Source organism: Rhinopithecus roxellana, chromosome 1 (assembly GCF_007565055.1).
Source record: "Rhinopithecus roxellana isolate Shanxi Qingling chromosome 1, ASM756505v1, whole genome shotgun sequence".
NCBI lineage: Eukaryota > Metazoa > Chordata > Mammalia > Primates > Cercopithecidae > Rhinopithecus > Rhinopithecus roxellana.
This window is the reverse complement of record NC_044549.1, coordinates 90,283,640-90,302,310: the sequence shown is the minus strand read 5'-3', so window position 1 is coordinate 90,302,310 and position 18,671 is coordinate 90,283,640. Positions and strand designations below refer to the sequence as shown.

Genomic DNA, 18,671 nt, shown 5'->3' with positions numbered 1-18,671 from the left:
GCTAGAGTTGCCAGTTTCATTGGCTAACCCCAGGTAAGTGAGGGGTGCTATCAAGCAGGGATATCTGTGCTTCCTTCAGAGATGGCTTTTGGGCAAACAGGGCTGGAGTAGGAAGTCTCTACAGAAAGGTGCGATTTTTTTTTTGAGAGGTTTGCTCTTGTTGCCCAGGCTGGAGTGCAATGGCACGATCTTGGCTCACCACAACCTCCACTTCCCGGTTTCAAGCTATTCTCCTGCCTCAGCCTCTCGAGTAGCTGGGATTACAGGAATGTACCACCTCGCTCAGCTAATTTTGTATTTTTAGTAGAGACGGGGTTTCTCCATGTTGGTCAGGTTGGTCTCGAACTCTTGATCTTAGGTGATCCGCCTGCCTCGGCCTCCCAAAGTGCTGGGATTGTAGGCATGAGCCACCACACCTGGCCCGCAATTTTTTTATTTTTAACCTTCAAAAATCGAAGAGATCTTGTTTCTGGCCTAGGGGCTGGCTGCAGTGGAGGCTGTGCCAGGCACAGTGACCTCAGAAGCTCTTTGGTGACTTCACAGCTGCAGGGCCAGGACCTGTGCCATCCTGGAATTTCAAGGTCTGACTGGCTCCTGACTGCCCTCAGTTAGGATCCAGGGCCCCCTTTCCCTTCCCAACTCCGCAAGGCACCTTGCCTCCACCCACCAACATGGGTGGGGATGAGCTGGACTGCGGTGCTGGTGGTGAGGCCCCAGCATGTGCCATTCATCCAGCCCATGGTATGGAGGTGAAGGGAAAGCTTGCTGAGGGGCCCTCAGGCACCACAGCTGAGGAGCAGGTCTTGCTCCCCCGGTCACCGGAGGCTTTCTCCTGCCTGACATCCATGAAGCGGCAGAACAGGCCAGGGGCAGGTGGTTTCCCCGGAGGCAGCTGCTCCAGTCAGGTGGACACATTGTAGGGGCTGGAAACTCAGGGTTTTGTAGGTGTGGGATCTAGAATCCCCATCCAATTCTTATTCCTGCCCAGAGGCAAAAACAGAAGACAAGGCGGGTAGAGACAGCAAGTCAACCTAGATTCTGCTCAGGAGCACAGCTTTGGGCTAACCCAGCACCACTCTGGCTCTGGCCTCCACCATACACCTACCTTCACTATCCCACTGTTCTGCCTTCAAACAATTCTCATGTCAGGCAAAGGCTTATACAGAAATAGAATCTTCTATAGTTACAGTCTAGCAGCTTTCCCTTTGGGTGCACCTGAGACACCAGTGGATGGTTTTTAGAGGCTGCAGAGTGAACGCACAAACCAGTGCACTTCCTGACCAGCCACAGGCCTCCTTCATACCTCGGGTTCAGCAGCTGAGAGGGGAGGGGCAGGAGGCCAGGCCAGCTCCCAAGCGCCAGCCTCTGCCTCATTCCTACCCAGCACTCCTGACTGCTCACCAGCTTTTCACATGGGCAGGGGAGTATCCTGCCTTCTCAAGCAAGACACTTACAGACAACTGTTAGGGAGCTCATCCGGGAAGCTGAAAGGGAAAGAGGAGTCTGTGTGCAGGACAGCCCGCTCCTGAATACTGCCACAGCCCGTTACCATCTGCCAGCTGCCATAGTCTGTGGAGAGAGAGGATCCGGGCAGGGGATGGTCCACTGATCTGGGGCAGAGAGGAGAGAGAGGGGAGAGGATGCAGTCAGTCATATGCCTGACACAGGCTCTGGAGGGGACTGGGGGGCTAGCATGGCCCTGGCTGCTAGGTTCTGTTGTCAATCACTGTCTCCAAAAGTCTAAAAAAAAAAAAGCTGGACAAGTAGTGACCGAGAAAAAAGAACAGATCACCAGGTAAGCTCAGCTGTGAGGACAGTACTTTGTGCAGACTTACTGTGGAAGCAAAAAACGAGAACAAAGCATGGCAGTAAGAGTGAATCGGAGCGACAGCCTGGGACCAGGGTGTGCCTGTGCTGGGAGCAAACATGGCAAGGACAATCTCAACAGCACCAAATGAAGGGAGCAAGGCTAGCACCCAAATGAAGGTGTACCGGCAGCCGGGTCACCCATGCTTCCTGGCATGCAGATTTGCAGGGTGGGCAACAAAGAACCCAGGAGTCCCATCAGAAGAGACAGAACAGGCCTCTTGGGGATTGTGGAGGGTATGACCTAGACTGAAGAGTGATGGAATGGGAGTCCTGAAGTCCCCCCTTTCTCTGCGGTGCCATAGTTTGTATTCAGAAGCATCAGCCCAGCAGACTCAGTGGCTATGCCCAGAGGGAAGGGATGAATCAGGCAGGCAGCCTGACAGCTTCATCAGGCCTTCTTCAGATGGAGGTTTGGGGGGTGGGAGGAAGAAAGTTGTGCTGGGAATCTACTGCTTCCGCCTCCTCCCCACTCACAGCCAACCCCCCTCTTCTGTCCTGGGCAGTAGTCCAGCCAGTGCGGGTGAGGGAGGAGATAGGGAGACATCAAACAAGGCCCTTCCACCTGCTACCCCAGGTCCCAGTCCCCAGAGGGACATCATCTTTGATGCTTGACCCTTTATTCTTTCATCCAAAAACAGCAGGAGGTGTTCCAGTAGGGACCCAAAAACAGGAATGAAGAGCAGGGATTGGGAGTGGAGAAAAATGTTCACTGGCCTTGGCTCCCCCAGCTGGCTGGTATCAAGGGCTCCTAGTCTGAGGTGACAGCCCGACTGGTCACTGGGCCAGTCTTATCCCCAAGCAGCTGCCACTGGACTGCAGCTGGCCAGGCACTGCAACTCTGGCAATCCTTAACCATCTCCATCTGTAAGACAGGTGAAGATACTTGCCTGATGTATCACAGCTAGGGAGTGTGAGAAGAGGTTTTTGTTTTTCCAGTCTTGTCACCCAGGCTGGAGTGCAATGGCGTGATCTGGGCTCACTGCAACCTCTGCCTCTTGGGTTCAAGCAATTCTCCTGCCTCAGCCTCCCAACTGTAATCCCAAGTATCTGGGAACACAGACGCCCACCACCATGTCCGGCTAATTTTTTTGTGTGTATTTTTAGTAGAGATGGGGTTTCACCATGTTGGCCAGGCTGGTCTTGAACTCCTGATCTCTGGTGATCTGCCCACCTCGGCCTCCCAAAGTGCTGGGATTACAGGCGTGAGCCATTGCGCCCGGCTGAGAAGAGATTTTTAAAACCAAGAATGATTGCACATTTGTCCTGAAACAGAACCACCTTGGGACCAGGAAAAACAGATGGTTTTCTATGTTAAGGCTGCCATAAATCGGAACCCCCTACAACATACAGACTTACCACATTCATCATTCCTGCTAAACTCTAGAAGGTGTGTGATGGCAGCATTAGGGATGAGAACAGGACATGGTCTGTCACCTGACGGAAGCCCCTAAGGCCCGACAGAGCAGGGCTTCCTTGTTTCTAGATGGAGAAACTTGGGCTCAGGCAGTCTGTAAATCAAAGAGACAGCTCCCCAGGAGCAGCCTGCCCTGTGCCTCCTCCAGGTCACACTAGGCCTTCAGCCGGCACAACCCTGAGGTGCATCCTAGCTCCACAAATCTCATCTATTGTTCAAGCTGCAGGGTAGAATCTTTTCCAGTTTTAGTAGCTTGTGGGAAAACAACAGCTAAAAACCAGAATGTTGAGGGAATGGAAGGGATGCTGACTAGGATGAGGCACAGCTAGGGCCAGGAGCATGGGGAAGTTTCTCAGGCCCCAAAACCACTCCCCCAGAGCCAAAGAGTAACACTAGCAAGGGAAACATGGCCAATGGGAGGGAGTTACTGACTGGCTCCCCTCAAGGATTCCAGGTCCCCTGGGCTAGTCACTTCCCTTTACTTCCCCCATGTCCCAGCAGGTAACACCGGCCAAGAACTGCATTTGGAGCAGCTGTTGGATGGATTAGGCGGCACAGACAGCAGCAGTGTATGTGATCCCAGGGGACAGAAGCATCTCTCAGCAGGCAGCCATCTTCTGCAGACTCTGGGATTTTTCAAGAGTGAGCATACTGGCTACAAAGGAGTTTTCCTACGTGAGGCCTTTGTCAAAGGAAGGGCTACAAAGTGACCATTCGGCTCCTGGGGTTGAGGGCAAAGGGCCATGCTAAGCAGGAAGGTGTCCACAAATACTACCATGGATTAGCTGGCTGCAGGGTACATCTACAGTGGGTCATGTCACCAGGAGTAAGGACCTGTGCCCATATACTGAGAAGGGAGGAAAAGCCTTCCAGTCAGTCTAAGAACACAGGTAACTTAACCAGCTTCAACAAGAGCCCAAACCCTTTTGCCCTGGGCAGCAAACAGAGGGGTCCAATCTCCACCCCCTCTGCTCTCCCACTACACAACTGGAGAGAACATGGGACCAAACAACCCTCAAACTGGATGGTGGTAGAGCAGACAACGCTTCAGAGGTCACCTGTCCACATCTCAGCGGCTCGGACCTCTGCCTAGGAGGGTGGGAGCTCAGCAACATTTCACTTCCTTAGTGGGATACAGCCCAGGGCCCTCTTCATAGCACCCAGAGCTGTAGTTCCTACAGACTCCCACCTCCCCAGATGCCCTACTGATAGCCAACTCAGAGCAGGTGTCTTTTAGCTAGTCCTTTCTGGAAGGGGGTACAAGAATACTCACACAAACTGAGCTGGCTCAACCCAGGCAAGAACACACAGGTCGGGATGTGGGCCTGGCCTTTTATGCAGCTGTCAGACAAATGACTGATAAGGCCAAATCCTTAACCACAGCTACCGTTTGCTGGGCATTGGTAAAAAGGTATTTACTATGAGTATTTACTCCATCCATCCCAATCCAGTCCAATCCATCTATCTGTCTATCCGTCCATTCAATCTATCTATCTAATCTATCTTTTGTATTGGCAGGGTCTAACTATGGTGCTCAGCCTAGTCTTGAATTCCTGGGTTCAAACGATAATCTGACCTTGGCCTCCCAAAGTGCTGGATTACAGGCATAAGCCATCACGTCCAACCCATTATTTCATTTTAACCCAAACTTACGGGGGCCTGAATCATTTTTCCCCCTTTAAAAACAGGATAAAATAACCAAGCTCAGAAGGGAAGTGATTTTTCCAAGTCAGACAGCTAGGACTGCAAAGCTATGACTGAAACCCAGGTCTGACCAAAGCCCTTGCAATAATACACTCATCTTTCTTCCTGGTAAGGGGTGGGCACCTCAGAAATCAGTTCATGGACCACCACATAACCTCCAATGGGAATAAAACACACAGCTTCTACCTATAACTGAAAAAAAGAGGCTCTCATGTGACCCCTTGATGTGAGAAAGGAAGCAGCGTGTCATCCTGGGAGCCGCTGTCAACCATTTTGCCACCATTAGGGAAGCTGGGCAGAGAACAAAGCTAACATGCAGAAGGAGGCAACGGGAACAAACTACAGGGAAATAGAGCTGGAACCTTGATCAGGCTGCACTTGAAGACTGATTTTCCACTAGGCTTTTCCATATACAGTTGTTCCTTGTTATTCCTTTTTATCGCAGGGGATTGGTTCTAGGATCACCACCCACTTACCACCCCACCAATACCAAAGTCCTTGGATGCTCAAATCCCTTACATAAAATGTAGTAGCACAGCTGATCCCTGAACAACACACATGAACTGCACGGGTCCACTCATCTGCAGATTATCTCCTGCCTCTGCTGCCCTACACAGCAAGACAACCCCTCCCTCCACTTTCTCCTCAGCCTCCTCAGCAAGAAGACCCTTATGATCCACTTCTACTGAACACACAGGAAATACAGTTTCTCTTCCTTATGATTTTCTTAACATTTTATTTTCCTCTAGCTTACCTAAGAATACAGTATGTAATAGAGATAACATACAAAATATGTGTTAACTGACTTTATGTAATTGGTAAGGCTTCTAGTCAACAGCAGGCTATCTGTAGTTTTTGGGGAGTCAGACTTATACACAGATTTCAACTGAATGGGGTGAGGGACAGCCCTAATCCCTGCATTGTTCAAGGTCACTTGTATTTGCATATAACCTATGCATATCCTCCCATATGCTTTAAATCATCTCTAGATTATCTGATACAATGTCAATACTCTGTACGTGGTTGTTATACTGCATGTTCATTGTATTACTTTCTATTGTTTATGTTATCTTGAATGTTTTCAATCTGGTTGGCTGATCATGGATGTGGAACCTGCAGATATGGAGGGCTGACTGTAAATGTGTTTCCTTTACTGTTTCAGTCAGAGATGTGTTTTCTGTTACTTGCATTTGAAAACATCTGACAAGGCTGATACAGAAGGTTTGAAGGTATACAGCTAGGAAGGACCTTGGAATTACCTAAGCCTCTGATTACACAGATAAGAAAATGGAAACCCAAAGTCATCAAGTGATATGTCATGAAGTCACACACAGTTAGTACTTGAACTAAGACAGAGAATCCTGGGTTCTGAGGGGACCTAGCTGTCACCTAATCTAAACTTACCCCGCTCCCACCCACAAGCAGACAGCCTAGGACAGAGCTAGTTGCTCAAGAGTAGTTAGCAGGTGGTGGAGGTTGGGGGAAGAGTAGCTAACTGGGCAGCAGAGGTTGGTCCCTGTGTTGCTACTCAGCTATTCAACCAGGCTGCTGGGCATCCCCCAGCAAACTTCATCTGCTCTTCAGGTAGCCTGGCTTCAAGCTGGGCTCAGTGGTGGCACCATCCCTCCTTGGGCATGGATAATGCTGTGCTAGCAACCCCCCTACTCCTAAAGGATGTGTGACTCCAGAGCAGAGGCCAAGGCCATGCAAGGTGGAGCGACCTGCTAACCAGAGGTGGGGGAGGCATGTGAGCTCAGAGTATTGGTCCTGGCCCGTCTCAGCCCTCAACCCTGTCACTGATGAGAGATTTAACAATGGTCCAGAAATGCAGCTTAATCAGAAGCTGCTGCAGCAACAGCTAAGAATGATTAAAAACCACCAGGCTTGCCAAAAAGGGGTATGGGCTGGGGGTTAGTAAGAATTGGCACCCCACAGAACTTTCTTCCCAACCTGATTCATACCTACTACTTAACTTTGAACAAAGCTTCACAGATTCATTCCATGGGGGAATCCTGCTTTAAAAGAGAGATGCCTGTAGAATTTGGAGCATATAAAAACCCAAAGAATTCACATTAGAAGAATTTTGGTTGTCACAGACAGCTTCACTAAAAGGTTTCTTTCCATACAGCTTCTCCTAACACATTAAAGACCTGGCTATTGTTACCTAAGAGGCAGGGAAGCTAATCCCTTAGGCACTTTAAAAGACTAAATTAATTTTAATGGTAATGGAAATATATAATTAGAATGCTCCAAATCTGAATAATCTAGACTTTCAAAACCTCTGACCAACAGGCATCCAAGTCAGAAGAAGCCTGGCTCCAGACAGGCCTCCCCCAAACAGACCAGCAGAAGGATCTAACACCTCACAGTTGCCCACCCTGCGCCTTTCAAAGCCTTACACCCATCTTGGTACAGCTATCCCAAGTTTGGCCAAGTCCCAGTGTGCAGGGCTCTGAGGTCAGGAGGACAACCCCTATCCTCCTCAGCCTCCCAAGAGAGGGCCTTGGTGGCCATCCTGACTGGCCACAAGAGCCTGAGCCACGTCCTGCAAGCAGAAAGTCACCTGTGAGACTGAGGGACACTATCACAAGATTGGAAAGTGCTATCTTTTGGCAGGCAGAAGATGGCGAGCTAGCGTGTGGTAACGGGTGATGGAGTGCTGCCTCAACTTGGGAGCTCACTGCATTCTGGGCAGTTAAGACTGAGGCAGGACCCAGAGGACAAGAAGAACCTTCTGGTTTCCTCCCTAGTAGTTCAGCAATGCTGCACAGGCAGAAAAGGAGGCAGGGACCATGACCTCAAGCCACAGCCTGGAACAGTGAGGGTCACACAGTGCCACTGCAGCCCCAGAGTGGCCCTGAAGACAGCTGGGTGCAGACAAGGGTGGTGCGGCAGCAGGCATGCACACAGAGGATGGGACGGGGCACCAGCACATGGGCTTGTCTGTCTGGCCCCGTCTCTGCCCCACCACTTCCAAGACACCTCCTATGGGGCCAGACAGCGTGTGGCCGTAGTTTCACAGACTCAGCTCCAGCACTCAGGCAGTGTTCTGAGCTGAAGAGCTCACTCAGGGGTGAGCACACAGGGCCCCTGTGGGCAGTGCAGTCTGGAACGCCCACTCCCGCTTATCTGCTCTGCCTACGTGCAGAGGATGTTCTTCCCCATATTCCTTCATTGCCTGTTTTTGCCCAGAGGGAAAAATCAGAGGGGTGATGGGAGGAGGGTTCCAGAAGTTTCAGAATGTTTTTCTTCTTAACAGACCTATTACTACCAAGGATGAAACTGAGTCTGAAAATCACATGGATGTGATGTGGCAGGGCTTGACTTGAATCTGGGATGGAATCTAAAGCTCATGCCCATTCTTCTAAATGCCCCTTTCTCCCTGGAATTCACCAAGGGCCTGAAGTCCCACACTGCTTTATTTGCTACAGAAAGGCGAGACATTCTCAAAGCTTTAGAAAACAAAGCAATTCACAGAATTCTTTCGACAGAGTATGAAGTGGAAAAAGTGGTAGGAAATGCTTTCCCCAAGTGCCAGACCAGTCCTCAGTCCTAGCCTCTGGCCCGTGCTCAGCTCTAAACTCACCCAGAAAGCACCGTTCCTGCAGCACCCTTCAGCCACGGCCCTGGCATGGCCACCCTGGCTGAGCTGCTCCCTTTCCAGGTGTGCAGTCACCACCATTTGTCCCAGCCACACACATGTAGCTCAGCTCCCTAACATCTGTTCTCACTGCTTCACCAATTCAGACTTGAGATGTGAGAGCCAGAAGGGACTCAGAATCTAGATCCATCTCTTCAATCACAATGGGAGGTGCGCCTAGGGGGCTGGGATCTGCCAAAGGTAACAAGTGGAGGCAGTCCCTATTCCCCACTATCACATCACAGCCACAGCACTTCTGGGTTCCCCTGCATTCTGCTAGGGTTTGAGGTAGGAATCTCAAAACATTCTACAAATCAGCCCTTGGTTTATTACCAAACACTAACCCATCCTCCAAATACTGGGCCTGCAAGCTTAGAAACCCTATCTTGAGACCCTAGCTCAGGTGCTGGGCTCCCGACCCTCCAGTCTTATTAAGGGGGAAAGCTAGCCACTTCCAACAGCAAGGGCTTTGGAGCTCCTCACCTGGGTTTGGGGACCTCCAGGGGACTGCTACCCATCCTGAAAAAGTTATCAGAATGGTTTGAGGATGAGGAGCTGGAAGACCTGGCTTCTACCAGCCCCTGGTAGGAAGGCAAGCGGTCCTCTGAGGGTTGTGGCCGGTTCCAGAGGACACTCTGTGGTGAGGATGAGTGGCTCTTCCTCCTGCAGTGGAAGGAGCAGGGCTGTGAGCCAGGGGCCACTGCAGGCAAAGCCCTCTGCCCACCCTCACTGAATTTCAGGCCCAGGGTTTACTTCCACTGGCAAAACGTCACATAGGAGTGGGCAAACATTAGCACTCTCTCCAGCTCAGGGCCATGGGTAGCAGGGCTGGGTCTTTATGGAGGGCCTATGGCATCCAAATCACACTAGCCTACTGGCCTCGAAGTATGTGCTAGAAAATCATTCCTCACTGTTCAGTCACTGCCCACCTCCATATGTTATGCAAAATCTTTTTTTTTTTCTTCTTTTTTTTCCCCTAAGAGACGGGGTCTCATTATGCTGCCCAGACTGATCTTGAACTCCTGGGCTCAAGTGATCCTCCTGCCTTGGCCTCCCAAAGTGCTGGGATTATAAATATGAGCCACCACTCAGGACTGTGTTATACAACATCTTGAGCCATATGTCTATGGTGAAAGTCATCAGGGTCTCAATTTCATGAAATTCTCAAAGGAGCTGACCTTCAAACAAGTTCCCAATTCCCTATCATCTTACACCCACCTTTTTGGTTTTCTTTTTCCAAAATGGCCCCCTATCTCCCCAACAAATGATACAATGGAGCTCCTCCAATACCAGCCTCCCAGCCCCCCTGCCCTACCCTGCCTAGCCACTTCTCTGTCCCACAGGGAGCCCTAGCCCTTTATGCTCCTGGGCCACCACAGGTAGTGCCCTTCACCAACCAGATGGCTGGCTTCCGAGGCCCAGTAGAGACAGCAGGAGCACGGAGCTATCTTCTCAGCTCTTCTGTTGGGGGCCCCCTTTGTTCTCAGGGCTCCAGCCTGACTCCCTGGTGCTGATGGCCCTGGGCCACAGCTGTGAGTGACCTTGGTCCCAGTCTGGCCCCTTACCAAGCTGCCTGAGTCGGCGCTCCTGCTGGGACCAACTCCACGGCCTCATAGGTGAAGCTCCCAGTGGCTCCTGGGGAACTCTCCATGACCAGGGAGAAGTCGCTGCCAAGGCTGGTGGTGCTGCCACGGTCCTTTCGTCCTAAAAGTAGCCAGTGCCATCAGTCAGTGTGTTACCTTCTCCCACTACTAGTCCCCTACTTTTTCTATACCACATAACTAGGGGGAAAAAAAAAACCAAAAAACTTCTAGGATGAACAGTTCCTGCCTGATCTGTACTCGGGAAGATGCATGGAGGAAGGGAAATCTATTGGGGCCCAGGACTCACTCAGCATACAGATGTCTTCCAGGGTGAAGCCTCCATCCCGGGCTGGCAAACTCTTCCTCCTAGAAACAGAAGCTGGAGCAGTAAATTCCAGATCTATCTGGGGTTTTATTGTCTCCTGTTCCTAATCCTGCCTGCCCTGGAAAGCAGCTCAACTCACTAGCAACTCATGGAGATGGGTCCTAGCCTAGGGAGTGTTATAAAACACCAGGCCCACTGCTGGGACACATGCTGCAAGGCTCTGTCCAACACACAGGTGCAGATTTCTGAGGCCAGCAAGGTCTGCATCCTTCTCATCAGCTTGTGCCCTGAGCGTTCGTGTTCAAATCTGGCCCAACATGCTTGTAGCTCGGATTAGGAAAGCAAACCAACTCAGGCAAGACCCCAACTCTCACAGGGGTCCTAAGGCAGTTGCCAGCCAAGACGCTTGCATTTCCCAGGCTGGAAGCAGCAGCCTTCTGCCCCTTTGTAGGGGGCTGCAGTGTTCAGCCAGACTTTCTGCTATAGGCCATGGAGGGCAAGAGTCAGCTTGAGTGCACTGGGAGTTGAGTCCTCCTACTCCTGGGCTGGCTTCTTCCTGCAGCAACGCACCTGTTCTCTTGGTCATCAGAGACCATTCATCTGTCCCAAAGCCTGTCTGCTAGTGTGACTCCAAGTTGACCCCAACATGGCCTTCCCTGCAGAAGAGCCTCTTCACCAGTGGCCTTCAGCAGGGACCGCTACCCTGGCCTCAGAGCGAAGGCAGGAGGGAGCACCAGCCCAACAAGGAGGGAGGCAGGGTGGGAATGAGGTGGCCAGCCTCTGCCTGCCAGGGAGCAGCCCTTCTCAGAGTGCCCTGGCCCAGCATGACACGTGTAGGCCTCCACTTACCTCTGGGTCTTCAGAGCAGAGAACTCCTCGGAGGTAATATGCTTCAAAAAATTGAAGCAGAAGAAGAAAATCTAAAGGAGAGACCAAAGAGCAAAGCACAATGAGAAGAACCAAGGAGGCAGAACTCACAGGAGAGGGCAGCCAGCCACTCAGGTCAAGGCCCCTGCCGGACAGTGGCCCTGCTGTGGGACTCTGTGGGTGTTCTGGTCCATAAATGGTGTGGGTGGTACAGAGGCCTTGGCAGGGCCTGGCAGATGCACTTGGACCGGGGGAAGGCAGGAAGGGATTTCCTTCCTAGGACTGCCAGGGTTAAGACAGCAATTTTTGTTGTTGTTGTTTGTTTTTTGAGACGGAGTCTCGCTCTGTCACCTAGTCTGGAGTGCAGTGGTGCAATCTCGGCTCACTGCAAGCTCCACCTCCTGGGTTTATGCCATTCTCCTGCCTCAGCCTCCCGAGTAGTGGGACTACAGGCGCCCGCCACCACGCCTGGCTAATTTTTGGTATTTTTAGTAGCGACACGGTTTCACCATGTTAGCCAGGATGGTCTGGATCTTCTGGCCTTGTGATCTGCCCACCTTGGCCTCCCAAAGTGCTGGGATTACAGGCGTGAACCACCACACCCGGCCAGGCCATTGATTTTTCAAACCATTGTCAAATTCAACATATGTGTTCTCAAGTGGTTAAAAAGGATAAAGTGAAATGGTACCCTCTCCACTCTTCTAAGATTCCCAGGGAGAGACGCTAACAGGGAAGGACAGCTGTGGGAGAGATGACTTGGGCGCAGGGAGAATAATGGACAAAGCAGGAACATAATGGAAGGCAAAGGAATCACATTTTTTAGGAGACGCACCCAAAAATACTGGTTCAGAACTAGGGGTGTGGGCAGTCACTGTCTGGTCTAGAGCCTCCCTTGCTGAGAAGCTGTGAGGGTCAGGTCTTAAGCCTGAGATGGGCATAGGCAGGAGGCTCCTGACCCCACCCACATCCCCACCTCCATGAGCAAATTATCTTCTTCCTTCCAGCCAGTGCCTAGCCTAGGGGCCTCCAGGAAGCACACACCAGGCTTCTGTTTCTGTGGTGATTCCCAAAGGCCTGGCCCATGAGCCCCTCCCTCAGAGAAATCCTCACTTGGCATCCCACAAGCCCTGTCAAGTTTCTTCTCTCTGTGTGCCCAGGCAAGGAGCTTCCCCCGACAAGGAGAGGGTTGCCCAGGTCGGGTCAATACGAAAATATTGTGTTACATAAGATTAAACAGGTGTTTTCACTGCAGACTTTGTAGTCTTTAATATACTAATATGTTCCTAGAACCTCCAAGGTGAGGTGGGGAGATGACACAATCATGTTTAACTAATAGGCCTGGGGGTTTTGCTTTGGACACATCAGTGTCTGGATTGTCTTGGGGGTGGTAAACGAAAGGTCCTGAAGATGAACGCTGCAGTTGAGGAGAGCCTCTTGTCTACATGGAGAGATGCCAAGGTCTCAAACTCAGACACTACTTGGCTCAGCCCCACCCTCTGCAGGCAGATCTGGTCTGCTTTGTTGGGGTAGGGATATTACAGGGAGGGTAGAATGTCCCGGAGCTCTGCGCAAGTTCCAAAATGAGAGGCTACAAAGAGGCTTCTTTAAGCACTGATTTCAATGCCAAAGTCACCGCCTCTGAGGAAGTTCACGGAGGCCTCTGAGGAATAGGCTTAGAGCTCTACAGCCCTGGCAGACGCGATAAGTATTCAGAAGAAGAGATTTGGAAGGGGAGAGGAGCAGCTGAGACGGAGGAACAAAAGGAGGAGGCGCGAGATAAGATGCCCAGGAAGGAAGCAGCCTCACGAGGGTGAGAAAGATGAGAAACACACTTTGGGAAAATGGGGGAGTGGGGGCCAAAGAGAAGGAGCTGGCACTGTGGGGCAGCCTCCGTGCTGGGCTTCTGGACTCATTCTCCTAGTGAGGCAGCACGCTTGACACCAGGAGACTCAAGGTGAAGCACATCACCCAAGGTAACCCAGGCAGTAAGGGGGCCAACTAGGGGACACACTCAGGGCCGACTCCAGACCTGCATGTGATGAAAACAGGCACTAACAGGTAAGGCCTGTGGAGAGTAGCCGACAGGATGGGGGCGCAGAGGTGGTGACGGGCATGGGGTAGAGAGTGCTGAGCACGTGGGAAGAGGAAGGAAGAGCAGGTCCGAGGAGAGGGGACCTGGAGGCAACCATCAGGGGCAGGACCCTGCTGCTGGGCACCCTGACATTGAAAATTGGCTGAAGGGTGTGATGGGAGGGTGAGGAAGAGAAGTGCTGCTGCATTTTAGCTATAGAGACGGGGGAACAGAAAAGACTTGTAAGATGGTTCCAGAGCTGAGCAGAGAAAACGAATGGCCTGTGAGAGGGAAGACCACAGGCAGCCAAGGCAGCCTTGTAACTGCTCACCCCGACTTGTGGGCTTGTATTATCTCCACGGCACAGGCCCATGAGGCCCAGAACAGACAGCTACTATGTGGGTGCTTGTCCTGCCATGTTGCCTTGGACAGGTAGGACAGGGGGCCACATTCCTGCATACCTGGGGCAAGGAGCTGTCCCTAAAACATGGAACTCAGACAGGCCACCCCCTGCCCCTCTTTCAGTGCTGAGCTGCGCCCACAAATTGTAGGTGGCACTCACCTCCTCCCCTTTGCTGAGCCGATCTACCAACATGTGCCTGAAAAAAGGAGGGTGGAGAGGCAAAGTCAGCAGCACCAAGATGAGAAGGCCAAGAGGACAGGGTCACCAGACAGACTGTGTCACTGGCACCAGCGTGGCAGGTGGGGCCTGATCAGCAGCTTCGGTCCTTCTCAAGGGGTAGAATTATCCTTACCTCCAACCCCTGTCAAGGGAGCCACTACACAACATACAGAAACTGTTACCAAGGCCCCAAAACCCGACTCCTGCAAAGGCTTACCCAAAGAGGAACCAGTCATAGGCCACAGTGAGGTAGAGGATCTCAGCAGGCTTCAGGGACGTGTGGATGAGCCCATCCTGGAAGAGACCACAGGAGCTGTGACAGAGCCCTCTTCTCGTCCCCAGGAGCTAAACCATAACCAGACCCAGTGACAACGCAAGCTGACGAACACCCTGAAGGACAGGGTTAAACACATCTGCTCTGAGCAATGGCATCCCCTGCCTCAACCTCTGTCTGGAGACAGTCCTAACACACCCAAAGAGCAGAGCTTGGTAAGGGCCCATTCATACTCACAGCCCACAAGGAAAGGCGCAGGAGGGAGATGAAGAGGGGGGTCCGATCCCAGCCTGAGATACAGTGTACCAGCAGCCCGCTGTCATCTACTCAGGAACCACAGGAGAGGATGCCCAGGAGAGAATCAGACATGGGCCGATGAGCAGGGAAGTACCACCACCCTGGCCTGGTGGAGAGAGCCAGGCCCCACCAGCTTCTGTCTTCCCCACTGGCCTCCCCACGGCTCTTCTCCAGCCTAGTCCCAGAACGGGGTGAGTGGCAGGAATCTGGCTTTGTAGCCTCCTTTCTTCCTTTCTGGCTATAGTTCTCAGTGTACTTCTGGGGACACAGTGCAGCCTGCACAGTCCACTTTGCGCAAGTCATTTAGGCAGGGCTGACATCCCTACCCAGTTTCTCAGAGGGCACTACAAGTATTTTTTTGGGGGCGGGGAGTGGACAATTTTTCAGTGTGCAGGGCTGCATGAGTTGCAGGACAATGACTATCCCTGGCCAACCCCAACCACATGCTAGTACTACCTTCCCCACCCTCTAGTTTCTACAGCACCCAATACGCCAGACACACATTTCCAGAAGTGCTTTGAGGGGTAGGTACTGCCCCCAGCTAGAGAACCAGTGCCTGGCTCCAAGGGCTGGCATGTGACTTTGTGGCAACTCTCCCTCCAGTGACTAGTTCAAGGATGGGCACTTAACCCAAACTGGGCCAATGAGCATGAGCTCAGACTTTTACTGGAACTCCAGAGACTGAGGCAGTCTCCCCTGGTGGAGCTAAGATGGTGGAAGACAGGTCTGGAATGGCTGCCAGCCATGAGGCCAAGACAGTGGTTTTGAGAAACAGAGAAAGATTCTTTATGGTGTTCACCTGGCTCTGTTCTTGGGCCTTCTTGGTTCCATAAGCCAATGCATTTCCACTTGTTTGAGCAAGTGCAACTCCTACAGAAGTCCTGACTGCTACCAGGGATTTAGAGTCCGTCTGCTCTAGAGACATTGAGCAAGCCAGGCCCATCCCATCAAAACAGCCAAACTGGGTGGAGGACTCTGGAGAACAGGGCCTCTACAGGCTGTGTGCATCCGCTGAGCAGCCAGGATTGATTCTCTCATCTCATGCCTCATCTTTCTGAATGAGAGGCCCATCCTGGCCCCACACACAATGCTGATGAGCAATGCTGAGCCAGTGTGAAAATACCCTGTGCACGGCAGAGATAGTAATGAGTTCTTAATTTTGTTTTCCAGGATTTTGAGGACATGGAATAAAGCCACCAATGGACAAATCCCACCCAGCCTCTGGGATTCTAGGAACTCCCCAAATCCCTCTCCCACAGTGCAAAAGTTAGGTGTGCGACTCCAACAAACATACAGTTGAGGTAGAATGAACTGGGAACTCCCCAAGGGTGCAGTGGCTCGAGGGATCTGGAGGAGACAGACTCACCATCGCTGTTAACTAAGGAAAGCAGCAGCTTCAGGTAGTTTTGTGTTTGTTGCACCAGGTCCCAACACTGTTGGAGAAAATTGAGAAGAAAAGGGGTCTAAGAATGGACATTAACTCAGATTTAGAATTTAAAGTATTTAAAAAACAAAATGCCCAGTTATTCTGGGGCAACTACACAAGGCCCTTGGTCACACACCACAGGTTTTGAATCCCAGATAATCTGGGACATTCATATTCCATCTCCAGCAGCTCCTACCACCTCTCCCTGCACCCCTCAGCCTGTGGACCCCCTACTCAGTGTGTTCTGACCCAATGTGAGAGTGAGGAACAGAAAGGGATGCTGAGGCCAGGGTGACCCAGAGCCCCCTGCCCACATTAGGGTCCTCTAAGTGCTGGGCTCCTGGTGTGGCTGTCCAGGAAGTCAATAAAGGTAAATGAAGAGCCCTGAGGCTGTGGCCAATGTCTCCAAATGACCACATAAAAAGATTCATTGCTTCATTTGTGATGACATCATAGAAACTAAAACATCAACCTTTTCAAACATGCTTCATTTGCTTTTTATTGCTATTTGCTACATACTATCTTTTGATAAACAACAAATAAGGAGTCTAACAAGGAAAGTCTTTTTCAAAAGGAGGCTCATGAGGTGGGAGATAGGAAATTAAGTAAAAGTCTTTAAAGAGATGAGAACCTCTGTTCTAGCCCAAGTGCAAGGTCTAGTCCAGACCCTCTAAGAAACAGCCCACTCAGAACCTGGAACTCCATGGAAGGGCCTGACCCAGTTTTGCAGCAATCTCTTCCCTAGCTGGCGGAGCCTCTGTTCTCTTAAGATACAATTGCTTAGCAGTGTTCTGGGGCTGTGCAGAGAGGGTGACGCATGCCAGCAAGACAGTACTTCCCAGGGGGAGGGGGAACACGGCACCTGTAATTGGAATGGCTTTCCCAGGAATTTAAAACAGGCTCATTTACCTGACCCTCCCACGCCCCTGGAGAGTTCTGACCCACTTTTAGTGGCTCCAGAGACAGGTGCTGCAGCACTGTGCTAATAAAGTCATTATCAGTAGCTGCACAAGGGATCTCTCAACTCATCTGGCTCAACGTGTCAGACACACCATTGCAGTGATTCTCACAGGGCAAGGAAAAGCAGGAGAGGGAGGTAGGAGCTGCACTGCACCAAGTCCAGTGAGCATCAGGTGGGCTGGGGGATGACTGCAGCAGCCGGGGAGGGCAGGCCCCGCTAAGGACTAGAGAGCTGCGGAGTGCCAGCCACCATGATGGCTGTCTGGAGGAGATGCTGACCATCAGAGAGGAGCAGGAAGTTCCCAGGGCTGGGGCAGGAGCTACAGGCCGGGGAGGGCTGGGCTGGTAGAGGCCCAAGGTCACACGGCTGAACTGAAGGATAAATCAAGCCCTGCCAGACTCCAAAGTCCACATTCTTAATCACATGCTACACTGTAGTTACTCTTCCTATAACACCAGAGTAAGCAGCAGAAGTCTGAGGGGACTGCTCAAAGTGAGGACTGAGGAGATATGCTAAAAAACAAAAACAAAAACAAAAAAAACTAGGCTCATGCCTGACTCTCTCATCCTACGTGCTTCATGAAGAAGTCTCTGGGAGCTGAGTTGAATGCCATGCCTCTGCTTGTTTCTATGCCTAGAGTACTCTTTCTCCTGGTTGGCAAACTCCTATTCATCCTTCAAAGGCCCAGCCCAATTATCTTTTCTTTGGGGCTTCTGTGACCACTGCTGAAAACTGTAATGTAGACGATGGTTATGTTGTTGCCTATTTTCCTATTCTAATCTCCATGAGGGCAGAGGCTGTTTTGGCATCTCTAAGGCTTAGTGTTCAGGGACTAGGAGGTCACTGCAGAATGTTCCTTGCTGCTTGTTCATAGGTGGGGCAATGCTGAGTGCCTGAGGGGCAACAGCCCCAGAGAGGGGTCTTAGTACACAGAAATAAAGGGCATACCTCTATGGAATTCAATTCGGTTACACGGAGGGCAGCAAGACACATGTGTCCTGCCACAACTGCTCCTACCATTCATTCATTCATTCAGTGAGCCTCACACTGCATGCCTCCTGAAGGGCCTGGCACCAGGCACACAAGGGTGAATATGACCTCAGCCCTCATGGAGTCACAGGACAGGGGAGACGAAGCTAACCACTGCAGGCGTGCAACTAAAAGGAGACCTCTAGGATGCTGTGCGACCATGTGACTGGAGAGCCGAGCCTAATCTGTAGGGACATCAGGGAAGGCTTCTCAGAGGTGATGACATGAGACAGCATAAGCAACAGAGAAAGGAGACGTGTTTCTGGCAGAGAAAACAGCACATGTGAACCTGGAGAGGGCTGCCTTTTTTTTTGAGATGGAGTCTCGCTCTGTCACCCAGGCTGGAGTGTAGTGGTGCAATCTCTGCTCACTGCAAGCTCCACCTCCCGGGTTCACGCCATTCTCCTGCCTCAGCCTCCCGAATAGCTGGGACTACAGGTGCCCACCACCACACCCGGCTAATTTTTTGTATTTTTTAGTAGAGAAGGGGTTTCACCATGTTTGCCAGGATGATCTCAATCTCCTGACCTCGTGATCTGCCTGCCTTGGCCTCCCAAAGTGCTGGGATTACAGGTGTGAGCCACCGTTC

At 51.5% G+C, this 18,671-nt stretch overlaps 1 protein-coding gene across 5 annotated transcripts in view; it reads right to left on the bottom strand.

Moving 5' to 3' along the window:
* MTMR14 (myotubularin related protein 14) overlaps positions 1-18,671 on the bottom strand; it is a 54,041-nt gene that overhangs the window by 3,118 nt on the left and 32,252 nt on the right. The window contains exons 10-19 of one of the 5 annotated variants that reach the window (XM_030927414.1): positions 16,033-16,099; positions 14,607-14,692; positions 14,313-14,389; positions 14,036-14,072; positions 11,385-11,455; positions 10,518-10,576; positions 10,193-10,331; positions 9,111-9,290; positions 1,455-1,610; positions 93-980 (exon numbers count right to left, since the gene is read on the bottom strand). In XM_030927414.1, coding sequence (XP_030783274.1) covers positions 932-980; positions 1,455-1,610; positions 9,111-9,290; positions 10,193-10,331; positions 10,518-10,576; positions 11,385-11,455; positions 14,036-14,072; positions 14,313-14,389; positions 14,607-14,692; positions 16,033-16,099 — 921 coding nt within the window. In that variant the 3' untranslated portion in view covers positions 93-931. The other 4 variants (XM_010369427.2, XM_030927421.1, XM_010369428.2 and 1 more) reach the window with 4 other exon arrangements.